The sequence below is a fragment of the Helobdella robusta genome (genome assembly GCF_000326865.2).
Source record: "Helobdella robusta unplaced genomic scaffold HELROscaffold_17, whole genome shotgun sequence".
Lineage (NCBI taxonomy): Eukaryota > Metazoa > Annelida > Clitellata > Rhynchobdellida > Glossiphoniidae > Helobdella > Helobdella robusta.
This window is the reverse complement of record NW_008703942.1, coordinates 1,089,566-1,107,183: the sequence shown is the minus strand read 5'-3', so window position 1 is coordinate 1,107,183 and position 17,618 is coordinate 1,089,566. Positions and strand designations below refer to the sequence as shown.

At 33.5% G+C, this 17,618-nt stretch overlaps 2 protein-coding genes across 2 annotated transcripts; both read left to right on the top strand.

The window, feature by feature from the left end:
- Positions 1-2,972: 2,972 nt before the first annotated feature.
- On the top strand, positions 2,973-6,881 carry HELRODRAFT_170114 (hypothetical protein; the record flags this gene model as incomplete). Its single annotated transcript, XM_009015931.1, has 8 exons — positions 2,973-3,007; positions 3,411-3,495; positions 3,993-4,056; positions 4,313-4,440; positions 4,714-4,804; positions 4,952-5,098; positions 5,738-5,995; positions 6,814-6,881. 8 exons carry the CDS (start codon positions 2,973-2,975, stop codon positions 6,879-6,881), a joined length of 876 nt encoding a protein of 291 aa, XP_009014179.1.
- A 3,829-nt stretch (positions 6,882-10,710) lies between these two features.
- HELRODRAFT_170113 (hypothetical protein) lies at positions 10,711-17,618 on the top strand (the record flags this gene model as incomplete). Its single annotated transcript, XM_009015930.1, has 4 exons — positions 10,711-10,721; positions 11,639-11,745; positions 15,020-15,834; positions 17,463-17,618. The coding sequence occupies 4 exons, from the start codon at positions 10,711-10,713 to the stop codon at positions 17,616-17,618; spliced, it is 1,089 nt and encodes a 362-aa protein (XP_009014178.1).

The following is a 17,618-nucleotide window of genomic DNA, read 5'->3' as shown; positions in this document are numbered from 1 at the left end:
GGGCCAAGAGTTATAACAAAGTGGATGACCTATACATGTTTAGATTTTTAAATTAATTTAAAAAAGATGCACTTTCCATAGATTATTAACATTACTTTTTTGATTTCGTAAAACATTTCAAGATTTTTGCTGGCAGCAGTTGCTTATAGGCCTTCAGATTTAGATTTAGAGTTGCTAATAGTAATTTCACGAGATTTTCCTTGAAATACATAGGCTATGTTCTAACCATGAAAAGTTATCCGATGTTATGAAGCTCAGAAATTTATTGACATAAACTCTTTCAACGTTTTAATTGTTTAAATTAACCTCTGCACGCATGTTATTAGCCAGAATTTTTGGACCAAAAATCATATAATTGGTTGCAGTATAATTGATAGATATATGCACAACACGTAACCATTTGTTTATTAGTTTAAGTTCTAATTTTAATGCAAATTCATCGCCGCCAACAACAAAGGATTGTTGTATCGTCAGCAATAAGAACCATTTCAACAGACTTGCTAACATTGGGCAAATCAGTAATTAAAATATGAAATAACATGAAAGCCAGCACCATTCCCGAAGGAAGACCATACTTAGCAACAACATGTGAGGATCGGCACGTATTGCTAGCGATCTTTTAAATAATCAGCAAATCATTTGTGCACAAAACCACGTATTCCTATTTTAAACAGTTTCTTAAGAAATATGTCATGGTCAATCAAATAAAAAGCTTTTTTCAAATTCAAGAATTAACCAACAGTGGTTAACTTTTTTTATATTTTTCAAAACATCATTGTTAATACCCAAAACAGCCAGCCTAGTTGATGGAACTTCAGTCAATCCATATTGTGGGTCTGAAAAAAGATGTATATGTTTCAAATAACTCCGTAGACGCACTGACACAATTTTTTCCAGTATTTTAGATACTATGTATCACCATTTTAAAATATTATCATAAGTTTTGGAATAATTATTTTAGAGCAGCATTGAATAGCACCAAACTTGCACGCGTTGTCGAAAATATGACTCTATGATTCCACTATATTGACAATGGTGTCCTTCCCGAGAATCGAAGAAATGCCATAATGACTACATGGTGGGGAATTTTTCAAGTCGGCAATTAATAAATTAAAAAACTCGTTTCGAATGAATGAATGAATGAATGAGTGTGTGAGTGAGTGAGAGTGAGTGAGAGTGAGTGAGTAAATGACTGAGTGAGTCAGTCAGTCAGTCAGTCAGTGAGAGAGTCAGTGGGTGAGTGAGTCAGTGAGTGAATGAATGAAATGAATGGTGTGATTGTTGGTTGTTCTCCAATCTTATCTGTTGATCAATTCGCTTGAAATGTCTGTCGCATCATCTCAATTTATTTATCCAGTGTTTTGGTTTTTGTTTTTTGGATTGGATTCTGTTTCATTGTGGTGTTTGTCGATGCATCTGTTTGTATGCTGTAGATTGATGTCCTACGTTGTTGTTGTTGTTGGTTGTTGTTGATTGCTTGCTGTATAGTTATGCCATGATGGAATTCAGACAATGATGATAGAGTTTGATGCAAGGCGATGATGTTCCAAATTTAATTTGATGATTGAATCGTTTGATGGCGTGTGCATGTGAGGCAGTGATAACGACTTGCCAGCGACTAAGATGGCGAATGAAGTCCTAATGATGATAATAACCTGGTCTAATAAATAAAGTTGTTGATGATGGTGATGAAGATGATGAAGAAGCAGATGACGATGATATCATGATGATGAGGTGATGAGGTATGTTTAAAGATTTGGTGCATAGGCTTCTCTCTCTCTCTCTCTCTCTCTCTCTCTCTCTCTCTCTCTCTCTGATTAATTGATTGGATTGGACGAAGCTGTGGCAGTCGCAGTCACCTGGTCTTAATGAGTGAATCCTAACCAGTGGTAATGATTGGGCAATGTGAAAATGACGTCACTGATAATGAATTTGTTGATGTTGTGATGATGATGATGTGGATGTGGTGATGATGACGATGATGAGGATAACGAAGATGATGATGATGATGACGACGATGATGACGATGATGTGTGGTTGTCTCGTGAATTAGTGCATTGTGTTTTTCAATGGTGGTCGACTTGCATTCATGTGTTCTTTCAATGTGACGTATGTTGCTTGCCTCCATATCGCTGATGCTTTCTTTCATCTTTCTGATTTATACACAACTTTTGTTTCAATCCGGCTCGAAACATATTACTCCTTTTGTTTTCTTATAAATATCTTGTCCGTTCGCTTGTTCGTTCGTTCGTTTTATCTTGTTCGTTCGCTCGTTCGTTCGTTTGTTGCTGGTTAGTTGATTTCATGTTGGTTCTCCAATCTTTGCTCTGTTTTCAGATTTTGAAATGCAATTATTTCGATCTATTTGAACGCTACATTCGATGCTACGTTTTTTGTTGGTTAGAGTAAAAAATTATAACTCATATATTTGAACTGTTGGTCTCAGTATTTTAGTATTTCTTGCGTTGTTTTCTGTCATGTTGATGATTTGTTGACACCTGTGGTCGTGAAGTGAATGAGATGGTGTGGCTACCTTTTTTAACTTTATTTTTTTCAGTGCTTTATCATATCATTAACATTCGGATCATCTCTGTGGTTTTATTTCCACATTTGTTAAATGCCCTCTCGATACTAAACAAGATTATGGTTCATTAATTAACCAAATTCCAAAGTAGGACTTAAAAATTAGGACAATGAATGGTTGAATATCATCAGTGTTGTCATGGATGTTGATAATGCTATTAAAAACAACTATTCTATTGATTTATTGTGTTATTATGTTAGAATTTTCATTGTGAATTATGTGAGGTTGATTTGGATAGGCAAAACTTTTCGTTTAAAACGTGGAGATATCACGAATTGCATGCAATAGTCAGCATGTTTGGATCAAATTTAATTCTATCTCAATTGATTATTTTTTTTGAAGTTTTCTTGTTTATTTTCAATAAAAAACGATCTACCAACAATAAAAAATGAATAAAGTTTGTTCAATTATGGATACACCAAGGTGAGCCATAACTTTCCTGTCGGCGTTTCTTCTTTCGGCTGCTCTGCTAATGTTAAGAAAGCTTTGGACGTGTAATGCAGCGAAAGTTGTTAGTGAGGATGTTAATCTGGGGATTTCTTTTTGGACAATAAGTTTTGTCACTAGGATGAAATGAAATTGAAGATGTCTGCCACCGCTTCATCTGTTCTTCAGCCATGCGTTACGATCAGGCAAACCAATCTTCGCCTAGCAAGTGATCAACAATTATTTTATTCAAACTATTTTTGCCGGTGTATTTGAGTTGTCATATATTTTCATTTTGCATTATTGCAATTCTAAAACAATTTTGCTGAAACCAAATATAAATTAATATTTTTCAATAATATGCAAAAACCGCCTACACATTGATTGGCACCACATTTAGAGCACTCCTGTATTTGACAATCCCACTGAACGACAAAAACAATTGTGTGACACGTGCCTCAACTCAACAACAGCTTTTCAAGCAGGTCCTCCCACTTTAGAAAAAAAACCGTTGAAGAGTAAATGGTAAGTGCAATCTTTATGGCCAATCTGAAAACCTCTCCAGACGAATGCTTCCTATCAGCTGTTCATTTCACTGAAACTAATGCCGATCCGTCTGAAAAAAAATGAATATTTGGTAACGAACAAAAAATATATTGAACGCGCATAATGCAGTGTCACAAATTTCGAAGAATTTGATGAATTGTCAAATTTGTGAAAAGTTAGCTGAGGTAGTAAGTGTCATGTTTCTCCTGCCCATCATAGCACGTTGACTTGGTTCAAATGCGGCCTCTGCTAGACACATACACTAACAAACGAAATAAAGTGTAAATACATAACGTTGAACGTTAACTTCAACACTAACAAACATCATAAAGAAAAATTTTGAAAGTTTGAAAAAGTACTGCAAAGCTGGGACATAAACAAAATAACTTGCATTTAACAAAACTTAAAAGCCATAAAAAATTATTTTGCCAATAAGCAACAAAAAGCAACAATAGGAAACAAGTGCATCACTGCAGAACAGTGCGCACCGGATGCAAATGGTACAGCCGCCATCAAAATAACCAAACAAAAATAAAGACAATTCATGATGGGGACAAAACAACCACGCATACACACAACCACACAAACACATCAACACACACACCAACACACACACACACACACACCAGCACACACACATACCAGCACACACAAATACCAACACACACAAACACTAACACACACCAACACACACACACACACACATGACACACCAACACATACACCAACATACACACCAACACACGCACAACGCAGGTTTCCTATGCTTGTTAATGGACCTGGGGTCCGGGACATTGAAGATCCAGTCATCGAGCCACCCCATCAACGACGGCCAGCCACACTACTTCGCCCTCAACATTCACGGCAACAGGGGATTTGTGCAAGTTTGTCACATATTATTTGATTCACAAAAAATTTTCTCATTGGTGTTGTTTCATTTTGAACGCATTTCATTTTAAAAATCTGAAACTATTTCAATTATTTGAAGTTATAAACAATTTTTCTTCTTTCTTTTATCTTTCTTATTAACATTTACACAAAAGTTTTCAGCTGAAGGAAATGATTCATTAAATAGAAATACTTCTGCTGTAAAATGTTGAAAAAAAAACTTGACAAAATTAAATTGAATGACTATCAGTTACCATGAAAACCAACAGGTGGACCACTACCACCGACCTTTCGCCCTAGCAGGCCCCATAAGGGAGACCCTAGATTTGGTGGGGGGACTCTGTTGGGGAGAATTAAGGAGTGAGCTGCTGATGATGCGAGTTGTGCATGCATATGTATATTTGTTTGTTTGTTGCTCTTTACATTTTATATTAAATATTTCTAAAAAAATTCACAACACAGCCATAATTTAATTTTTCTATAATTTGAACGTCTGCTTCCTTCCAGCTAGCAAACAACCTCCACCACATTTGAGTTCTGAAAAGTCTTTCAGAGGATCAATTTCGAACTTGATCTTGAACTTTCAACCGGTCGTCATCACCGCCCACATTCTCACCAGCCAAGATACCTTCGGTGTCTTTCTGTTAAACGAAAGTATGCAACCATTTAAAGTGAAATAAATTATTTACTTGTTTGGAAGTATGAGTGTTGTTGTTATTTATCACTTTTATTAAATTTGGCTTGTTAATGTTTGCTATGTTACTCGGGTTAGATGGTATCCAATTGTTTCATGAATAATGATCGAAATTGTTATTTATTATGTTTAGGCTGTTTAAAATGATGCTACCATCACAATAGCTAAAGTTAAGTTTGCCCTGTTCTATAAATTTAACTTTGCGATACCCTACTTTCCCAATGCAACGATGAACTTTTAGAAAAAGTTGGTTTCCAAACAACCACCAATCATCTCCGCAACTATTAAGCTTATCGTCAGTTTTATAATTATCATTACAACACCACCGTTACAGCATCATCATCATCACCTTGCTCATCATCATCATCATCATTTCGTAGTTGTGGTTGTCTTAATTTTATATCCATCCTTTGAAAAAAATTAGTCCTCCTTTTCCTCCTCCTTTTCCTCCTCCTCATCATCATCATCCTCCTCCTCATCATCATCATCCTCATCCTCCTCCTCATTATCATCATCAGCTTCGTCGTCGTCATCATCATCGTCGTCATCGCTATCATCATCATCTTCGTCGTCGTCGTCATCATCATCATTATTTCTAGAATCTGAAGATGAGGCGGCATCAGGATGCCAGAAGAACAATCCATGTTTGAACGGAGGTCGTTGCATCAATGGTCATCATGATGATGATGATGATAGTGATGACAAAGATGACGATGATGATGATGATGATGATGACCGTGCAACTTTCAACGCTCGTAATGCAGATGATGATAGTGATGGTGGTGGCGAGTCCAATGGAATTTATGTCAGATGTGATTGTTCGTACACAGAGTTCACGGGCAAACATTGTGAAAGAGGTTCGTTAAGAAGAACTGTTTGGTTTGCTTGCATATTTGTACTTGTGTGCTATGTTCTTATCTGTTCTTCGAATGATGCATTGTTCATTTGTAGCCATTTTTTAATTTTTAAATTTTATTTCACTCACCATGTTATCAATTCTTTCCAGATCACGAAATTTGTTATCTTAATTTTTCCGGGTTCCATCATGTTCTTTTTCATCCACACACTGAAAATTCTTAAATTATTTCATCACAGTAGCATGCAACCAGACTGCTGACAAAAATTGAAAAACTCAATTTTACAATAAAAATTTAATTATAAAAATTTTTATGAAAGAATCTTTTTTATTTGATAAAACGTTTTAATCTTTGTTCGGTTGGGTCGAAATGATTTTAAAAAAGTTTGTTTCTTGGAGAACATAGTGTACATGTACAGTGCACTCATAGCAATTAATGGTTCTGCTTAATCTTATGCGGTGGAATTTCAATAATAATTGTAAAGAAAACCTTTTAAAAACTTTAAATGTTAACCAAAGTTCAAAAAATTCATCCTTTTAATATTTGTGTGTTTTTGACAACCAAAAAAACAACTTAAAATTTCTTTGAATAACTTTTCATTTCTCTCAACCTGGATGGATGACGGAAACCACAAAAAGTTCTTCACATCTTTCAAGGCTGACGTTTTTAATCCCATGACATTTTTTTCGTTTTGCTCTTTAAAATACAGGCACGATTATGATCATAAATCTTTCATGGCTACCATGAATCTAAGATACACATAAATATTTTCTATTGTATTCACCATTCGGTACAACTCACATCACTTTATTATTTAGAGGTTTTCTTAGGAACGCAAAAAGACAAACAGCAGACATTATTGGCCTGCTCTGATGAAAGCTCGTAATCGGTTGCTAGCTCGTTATAAAGGGTAATTCATGGAGCATTTGTTTCAAGCGTTAAACATTTAATTGATAATAAACTTAAGCCTATAAGACGAAAATAATTAATCAACGTCCAAGCTTAAAATGATACATTTATCCTGGTTACTCCACAAATGAAATTTTAAATTGAGGTGTCAACTCATACTACCCACCCCTAAATTGGAATAGGGACAGGACCATCATAATATTTGTGAAAAATATAAGCTTGTTTATGAGAATTTGTAAAATTTTTGGTTATGATTGAGATAGTAAATTTGGTCATCTGGTTAGACAATATTTTAAATTTTGTCATCCCGTATCTACTTAAAATAATGGAAAAAAAACTACGATGTATTTGGTGGATAAGGAAAGAATCGCTGCAAATAGTGACTTGAAATACAACAAACATGCTGCCATTCATTTTCCGCATTGCACTGGTTTGAAGAAAAACATGTGGCTGTCCAGTTCAAGAGATTGTAGTGAAATAACATTTCAACTAAAGTTAAAAATAAATTATTACTCAATAAGTTTTTATTTGATCAAGTTTGTTAGCATATTAATAAATATATCCAATTAACGTTATAACTTGAAGGGTTGATTTGTGATATCTGACATTTCATATTAAATTCATGTCGTACTTTAATTTCGGCTGTATGTTTATTTTTATTTTTTAATAATTATTTCAATAAACATTATTGATGTCTTATAATGTTTCACTAGAGGTCATAGTGGAAATAGTTATTATCACATTTGTTATTATTTTCCAAAAATTTTCCCGGCAACTTCTTGCACTACAGAGGATGACTTTCATTTCATCTTTATTTTTTTCTTCAACCAACAGCAACTCATTTTATAACTTGACTAGCATCATGGCGAGTTTGTCTCATTTTATTTCTGCTTCTCAACTTTCCATAGTTTGAATCGTGCTGAACAAATTTGTAATTGGACAAAGGATCGTATGACGGGAAGGAATATTGGTTGGTCGCTTAGTCAGTTGAGTGGATGGAAAAGTGTCCAATCAGATACCGTCTGATGGGTCACGAGATCATTTGACGTCATGTCATCAACTGGCTCAAACTCTTCATTCATTCATTCATCCATCCATCCATATATTGATACATAAACAAATAGACACTCACACACATAAACACATACATACATGCAACACACACACACACATACAAACACGCACAACTAACGACAGATCAAAGTATTAATCCATTCGTTACTTGATGTTTGACTGTTCAGTTTCATTCATCATGTTTTGGTTTTAACATACAGACATGCATACATACACACAGATATAAATGCGAATTCAGAGGCATTCGTGCATGTATACATACATAAATACATACATACATACATACATACATACATACATACATACATACATACATACATACATACATACATACATACATACATACATACATACATACATACATACATACATACATACATACATACATACATACATACATACATACATTCATACATACATACATACATACATACATTCATACATACATACATACATACATACATACATACATACATACATACATACATACATACATACATACATACATACATACATACATACATACATACATACATACATACATACATACATACATACATACATACATACATACATACATACATACATACATACATACATACATACATACATACATACATACATACATACATACATACATACATACATACATACATACATACATACATACATACATACATACATACATACATACATACATACATACATACATACATACATACATACATACATACATACATACATACATACATACATACATACATACATACATACATACATACATACATACATACATACATACATACATACATACATACATACATACATACATACATACATACATACATACATACATACATACATACATACATACATACATACATACATACATACATACATGCATACATGCATACATACATACATACATACATACATACATACATACATACATACATACATACATACATACATACATACATACATACATACATACATTCATACATACATACATACATACATACATACATACATACATACATACATACATACATACATACATACATACATACATACATACATTCAAACATACATACATACATACATTCATACATACATACATACATACATACATACATACATACATACATACATACATGCATACATGCATACATGCATACATGCATACATGCATACATGCATACATACATACATACATACATACATTATTACATACATAAATGCAAAAACAGAGCATTTCACTTTAATCTTTCAATTATTCATTCATTCAATCACCAGCACCGCCTTCAGACTTTCCATCCATCATTTTCAATTGTGTGAGATGATCAATAAAAGTTGATTAGAGAAAAATTATGAGACCTGTTGAGGATCGTCACTCTGTTGATGGAATTATTATCATTATTGTTGTTGTTGTTGTTGATGTCGTTGATGTTGTTGTTGTTATTGTTGTTGTTGAATTGTGATATCTACATCATCTTTATCAGTCCCCACTTTATTCCTCATTATTATTATTATGAATCATAATCGCCATCTTTCACATCACCGCATCATCACAAAGGGCGTTTATTAGACAACTTTGATGAGGGGCCTAAAAACTAACCAAATTTGTGCTAGTATGGCAAAAATTAGGTTGGCGATTTTTTTTTTGCTTATTACCTCAATATTTTGTTGATTTTCTATTTCAAAACGCCGTCCCCAGACTTACCACTGTCATCACATTGCCACCTAATTACCCCATCCTCATCTCACCTCATCATGCATTCACCTCAAATCGTCCTCAAATAAATAGTGAATGATTCAGTGAACTGTTTAGACTAAGAAATCGATGAAATTGTAAGATAGGATCTGTTAAGTAGGTCCAGTTTTTGCATTTTACATGTTAAGATGCAGCTAAGTTAAAATTTTTATTATTATTGAATGAATATTTCGCGCTAAATAAATTTTTTGGTTATTTTGGTTAGCAAATGTTGAAAAACGTTTGGTTGTTGTTGGGGTTTTAAGATGGTTTGATTTTGAGGTAATAATAATTTTCAACTTTAAATAACAATTTTGTATGATAAATAATATAAATATTAAAAAAACATGAATTAATTAAATAATAATAAAATTTTAAAATAATGTGAACTCTCAAAAAGCAAGCAAACAATGAAACCTGAAAATGAAGCTCCACAAAATGAAGTTTCAAACATGAGGGCATGCGTGGCGACTTGTTGGTCAGCACTTGTTAATGAAAATCATTGAAAGAGCAAAGAATGTGAGGCACGCTGAAGTGTCCGAACTGAATTAAAACTTTGCAAAGGTGAAACCTATGCAATGAGTTGGCTTCGATCCACAGAGTTGTTAAATATTCTTAATTTTTGGGTGGTTAAAAGACTAAAAAAAATTTGTTCTTAATATATTACACGTTGCACAAACCCAGTAAATTTAAAAGCATGCGAATTATATATAACGGCTCAATGGAATTTTTATTACTTTAATCTTTTGTGCCAAGTTTTTGCAGGGCTGCATATTTGTAGCATTTTTGTTTTTGAAGCATATTTGTAGGCTGGCTGCGATGAAGATTTTATTTCCATACATTACAATAGAAGATGGGAATTTTCCAACGAGCGTGACGTGTATGGTGACTTTTGCAAAGATGCCTGCCTTTCAACACGCGCTCCTTCAAATTGGCTCTTTTGCATAATGTTTCACGTGTCATTCGCTCAAAATGCAAAATGTGCAGTAGGTTGGATGTGTCTTGTTTGTTGCACTGGCTCGCTGGGTTGCATGTTTGTAGGTAGGTATGTTGTGTCCGAGTGGTTTGTTGAGATTGATATTTAAATATGAATGTATGTTCAAAGGTTATGTATGTGTGTATGCATTCTCTTACACTTGTGTGCTATTTTTTAGACTAGGGTATGAACATGAATGCTCTGGCATATGTTTGTTATTTGGCATGAGTTTCATTAACGTCTGTTTGTTGAACTTTTTTGTTTGAATATTTTGTATGTTTGTTCACCTTTATGTGTTTGTGTGTGTGCACGTGTGTGGGTGTACGCGTATGAGTATGTATAGTATATACGCGTGTGTGTATGGTGCATGTGTGTGTGTGTGCGTGTGTGTGTGTGTGTGTGTGTACGTGTGTGTGTGTGTGTGTACGTGTCGAGGCACTCGTCAAGAAGGTGGTCAAACTTAATGAGTTGTTTACCAGCCTCTTATGGATTCCTCCTAACCTAATTTTTTTTTCTTTCCGATGTTCAGGTCGGATGAGAGTTTGATTTCCATTAGTTTATTTCAACACGCGTTGTTTGCATAATACTTTTAAAAAAAAATCAATTTTTGTAAAACTTCGAACCTATATAAGAAATATTTTTAAATAAGCATCAAACGTAAAAAATGAAATAAAGGAGGTGATCGCATTCTATAAACTTTTTGAAGGATGCTAATTATGGCATAAGACTAGGGACTACAAACCATGAAATGTGAAGAAAATATATCAGCGGGATCAAACTCTTTAAAGAATTATTTGTGGCTCTCCATAATTCTACCTAATTTCCCTTTTTATCTTTTGTGTTATTATATTTTTAAAATTAAAAAATTGTTAAAAGAAGTAAAATTTGTTTTTTTTATTATTTATATTTTATTAAAAATATAACTTTTTAGAAATATTTTTTATTTCATCTTCAATAAGTATTTAATTGTGGCTTGCGAAAATTTTCAAATTTTGAAAAAGTACTCTGACGAGGAGCTTGGCAACTCCTGTTATATAAGTTAGGGGATTTGAGCCTCCAATGTTCTTACGTGACGTAGTCCTACCTACAATACAATCTACTGATCAGAAAGCACAAATAAACAGATCAATTTATCGGTGCTCACATTATTATGGTAAAAAGACATGCTTTAATGTCCAGTTTCCAAATAGTAACTAGTCTAATGTTTACATGCAACTGAAAACTACCAATGTTATCTAAAATATTGTTTACTCTTGTGCAACGGCTGCACACTCCCTGTTCCATCTAGGTCCCACACCAACATAGGATCACGCACGGGCTGTCCTTATGTATGCTTCCAATGTTTTTAAATCTAAAATAAATGCAAGTAGGCGTTCATTAAGCATGTAATGAACTCAAAGTTTTTAACTTCCACTTGCTGACTGTAACAGATAAAATTCCATTTGTCAATGAAAAAAATGTTGGAAAGCTGATAGAATATTTTAAAACAATCTTGCAAGTTTTCATTCAGATAGAAGGGAAACAACAGAGGCAAGATATCACTTGGTCAAACAATTATCTGCTCTCTTCTGTATCTTCATCAGATGTTTGCATAAGCGCACGTGATCTTCTTCTTACACACAATATTTTCTTGCGAATGCCTAATATATTATTATCAATACGAGTATCTCACACCATTAGGAAGTGACATGAACGTGTTTTATTGTTTAAACATTGTATTTCAAATTGAATAATTTCTATCTTTACTTAAAAAAGCTATGAAAAAAGCAGCAATAGTAAATAATAACTCATTTTGTAGTTTCAAATTATTCAATTTTTTTTCGTCTGAAATTTGATTTGCACAATTTCAATTGAAATTCCAAAATTTTCATAGGAATCTCGAAATGTTCATTATGTCATTGATCGTATTTGCTGTACTGTTGTATAATTTAAATGTATTTAACCAGAGAAAAAACTATTAAAATTCTTTTGAGGCCAAACAAATAAACGTTTGAAGAAATTCGAAGGGAGTAAAACAGTTTTTAAAACCGCTTCAAATCTATTATATTATATATCATTATTGCTTGTTAATTTAACTTGTTTTTAATTAAAAAATAAAAAATTAGTATCTCAGTTTCAAATATTTCTTACAAAGAAAACAGCAATAGAGTTGAACATGTGCACAATTGAATTTTTAAATTATGTATGAGGAGGATGTTTCATCTGGCGTTAAATTTATGTTACACTACAACCAATCGAAACAAAAGTTGTGATTTCAAGTAGCTACAGAAATAAATACATCGGGGATTGGAAATAAAAATATTTATTGATTTAGATGGTAAACTAATTAACAATAGGTGTAAATCAATAATTGCAGTTGTGTATTTTAAAAATAATATGTTTGCACGTTTCATAAACAGATGTCAAACTGGATAGATGTTCATGTCTAAATACTATCCCATAAACTGCAGTTCTTTTCTACCAAAAAACATTAAAAACCATCGTATTATACACCAATGCTAATGTTTACATACAAACAAAATTATTAACCCTCGTGCGTTATCAATCAACTTACAAACCCACATACAGATCAAAGTACAAACCAACAAACAAGCCAACCAAGCAAACCTACTTGCAACTGAGATAAACATTTGCCAATGAAGCCTTCCCACTAGAAACGCAAAAAGAAAAAAAACAATGGTGAATGACTTGAAAGAATTATACAAATGAGAATAATCTGAAGAGATTAGCAGGAAGAAATGAAACGTTAACTAGCCAATAAAGAAGGGAGGCACTCAATTAAATAGCATAGCAGTGGGCAAGTTGGCCTGATGTATGTTGAACCCACATTGCTCCGAACGATCCACTGAACAATTCTAACGATAGATTTGTTCCAAAGGCAGTCATTTGATCGATCAAATCGTTTCAGCGTTAGCTCTACGAGTCGATTTTTTGCATTAATACTTGAATGAACAAAGCTGTTTGATCACAACACCTAATTTACATGTATCCTCTTTTAAAACAAACACTTCACTAAAACGAACTTACTTAGTAACAATTTAAAATAATATAAAAATGTAAAACTCTCGATATAAAATATCCTTAATACAATTTGATAAAATACTTCAATTCAATAATTGAAACAAAACAACAAAACGCCGAACCGATTCAAACTTTTCAATAACCATCAAAATTTTCTTTCATTATTGTAGAGATATTATAAAATAACAAAGAATAAAACATAAACGAGTTCATTCATTCAACGAATGGCACACAAACAACAAAACATTGGCCCTAGCAAAGCAGTAGAGCTCGCTTATCTGCTGGAAGCATCGTATTTCCGAGCCAATTAATCGAAGACAATAAGTCTTTCAAAGCAGCAAACTGCAAAGGAGGTTAATAAGAAAATCTTTTGAGTAAACTGTGCCAAGTGAGATGATAATAAAAATGACCATGGTGATGATGATAATTTAACGATGATGTTGATGAGGAATCAAGAGGAAGAAGCAATGATGACGACGATGATGTCATACAATGATGACATACGATGGTGATGATGATGATGTCATAAGATGAGGATGACGATGATGATGACGTCACACGATGATGACGACGATAAAGTCATAAGCATTATGCAGGTCAACAGCAAGTGCTTCCCGCAAATAAATCACTTCTAAACAATTTTTTGTCCATTTTTTGAAGTTGAAAAATCTTGCAAATTTTGTCTTTCGTGGAATGACATCGTCGAGAAATTTTCTTTGTACATGTACTTTCCTGTATTGTCCTGTAATTGTGGATGTGTATGTGTAGCAAGCTTATATTATTATGTGTGAAAATATATAATTGCCAAAGGCCAAAAACTTATTTAGCGTTTCATTTTTGTATTGTAAGATAGCCTATAGAAATATAGACAATCTTTATACCATTTATTTTCCCTAACTTCCCAAAGTTGAAATATTTTTCAAAAAATTCAATCAATCATGCTGTTTATGCTTGTTAACTTTTAATGATCAAATTATAAAACATTTTTTGAAAGTTGCTTATTTGTGTTTTGCTTAAATAAATATACCAAACTAAAAATAGAGATAAAAAAAATTGAAATTTAACAAGTAAAATAAGAAGCTGAAAAGTTTTATATGTAGTTTTTTTTAATCAAATTTATTTTTTGGCATTTTAAGAGGGGCTGTTCATAAAGGATATCACGCTTTTTGACTTAACCCCATCTAAGTATTTAACACTTCAAATCATAACCATGTACATGCAAATCTATCAGAACATTATCTAACTCAATATTGTCCTAATTATTTATTAATTAACCATTCCAAAACAACAGAAACCCTCACCCTGCTATTTGATGGGACGAAGCACTCAACATTGGTGTACTATTTGTATTCAAGTAGCCAACAACATCAACAACTACAACAACGACGACATAATTATCAACACCAACATATCAACCAACAGCCATTCCACTTTCCAAGTTATGGCACTTTCCAGCCACATGAAAATCTGAAACCTCATTTCGATCACCATCACCTCCTTCGAAAATTAAATCATGGCTTATCGAAAAACAATGAAGACTTCGATGTGCAACATTTTATCAGTGACCAGACACACAGTTACAACAATTTCAACAACAATCACCACAACAACAACAACAACAACAACAACAACATTCACAACTTCCAAAACCACAAGAAAAACAACGTAAATAAGCATGAAGGCAGCAACATTAGTAGCGCCACCAACAAATCCCCAAACAAAATAAATAACATTCACGAGTCCCATCATGCTACAAACGTCCTCTCCAACAATCGCACAATCAACGTGGCGGCCGATCCGCAGTTCAACTACTTCACATACAACCACAACCTGCTTTATAGCAACAAAGTATCACAAGTTAACAATTATCTAAATAATTTTTATCCACCACTACAAAACAAGAATGTTAATCATTATTACAACTTGAAGCCACCACCGCTACCACGACCGCGTCTCTACTTTTCAATATTCTTGCGGGTGCGTACGACGCTGAGTGACTGCCACATCATGCATGTGTACAAGTCCAACGTCCAACACGTGTACAGCCTTTCACTGATACAGAAGAAGTTTCAGCTGGAAATCACGAAGAGATCCAAGCTGATGCTGGTCAGTTCATTTATTTCATGCATGTATTATTTATTAGTTTTAGTATGATATTTAAAAACACATTTGGCTGCTCCTCAAAACTAGAATAAATTTGTTACAATTGATCGTTCTTTGCAATAAAATGTTGTTTTAAAGTTTTGAAAATTAAATTTTTGTCTAATATTTTGTAATTTATTTGATGTCGCTAAATTACTGTTTCTCGTGAAAGCTCCACAATTCGATCTTTCATTTTTGTTATTTTCGACTAGTCGCACGGACCGATGCGGGCATATTGAGTTGTAAGACATGTTTCATATTTTTTCATATTTGCCAAATTTTTATCTCAAATAGCTTCAGCAGATCGTGCTTCGATTGATTCACTGACCGACTGAGCAAATCAGCACGCCAAACATTGCTTCACCCTACATACAAGCGTTTCAGTAACAATTAATTTTCAAAAAATTTCGTTATTTTTTTGAAAAGCGCATCAACTCTGTTTAAAGATTACTACTTGTGGCTCGCGATGACATTCACATGCTGAAGATGAAGAGATGAAGACGGCAGTTGCCATTGTATGTTGAAGTGCGTTCGAATGTTCATAAACTAGAATATAATAATTGTAGAAATATTTTATTCAATTCAATAAATATAAATCATTATCATCATCAATAACCTCTTTTAAACTGACGTTGGTTTCGTCAAAATGACCACCATTCAAGATAATTCAAAGTAACTCAAGAACGTTTTTGGTGATTTATGTTTTGGATGTAGAATAATAATTTTTGATCAATGAAACAAACACGGCGATCAAATTTGTTTCTTTGTGCAGCAGCAGCAATTCAGCCTCTTAAAATTTGCTACCAAAAAATAAAACTGCTAAAATTAATAAGAGGACGTGTTTGTGCTGATCCGTGACATATGATGTTGTCACTGATAAAGTTTGTTGAAGGCGAAACCCTTCCTTGTAAGTGTTAGGCATGGGTTATTTAGAGTTTTAATTCAAAAAAAAACGTTAAATCTCCAGGTTTGTTTGCTTGAACAATTAGTTTTTGTAATATTTCTTTGATGATTAGTGCTGAAATTGATTTTTTTCTGTGTTTATTCATAATTACATTGTTGATGTTATCATAACTTCGTTTCAAAAAGCAACTTGTCATAACTGGAGTTGATTAATACAACTGACTCACCTACCTGCTCAATGATTGATGCAGCTTCAAGTTCACATGTGACTTCCTATGCAGAGGAATTATTTTTTGCCGCTATTTATATTCTCGACATTTTGTTTTTTCGTTGGCACATACATCATTTTTGGAATGAATTATAACTTTTGAATGGTGTGTTTGCAAATAATCGCATGATTTGTGGTGGTGGTTGTGGAGAGAGGATGGTGAAGTTGTTCTGCGGTGTGTTTGGTGGTCCTCATGCAGGGGGGGTGCTAAGGTAGACAAAGGTAGAAAGCAACTGTTGGAAGCCATCAGAAATTGGTCGTGGAGGTGTGGCAGGCAGGGAGGAGCTGGGCAGGAAGGATTCGATCAGATGAATTTCTTTTTCTAATTAACAATATAGATAATTGTCTTTCTCAATAGTATGGCTTACAGTTACTTTAAACAAATTAGCAGACATTTTAAATGCTTCAAAAAATCAGCTAGTGTAATAGCTATGCTTCGCACTTGTACATGGATCACTGCCTGGCAATTGGGGCGGAGAAGGCAAAATATCTGATCGAATGTGGAATGAAAATGCTCCTTACAAGCTTGTTGTTCCTCCAAACAGTTTCAAACATCAACGTAAAGAAGATTTTTTAA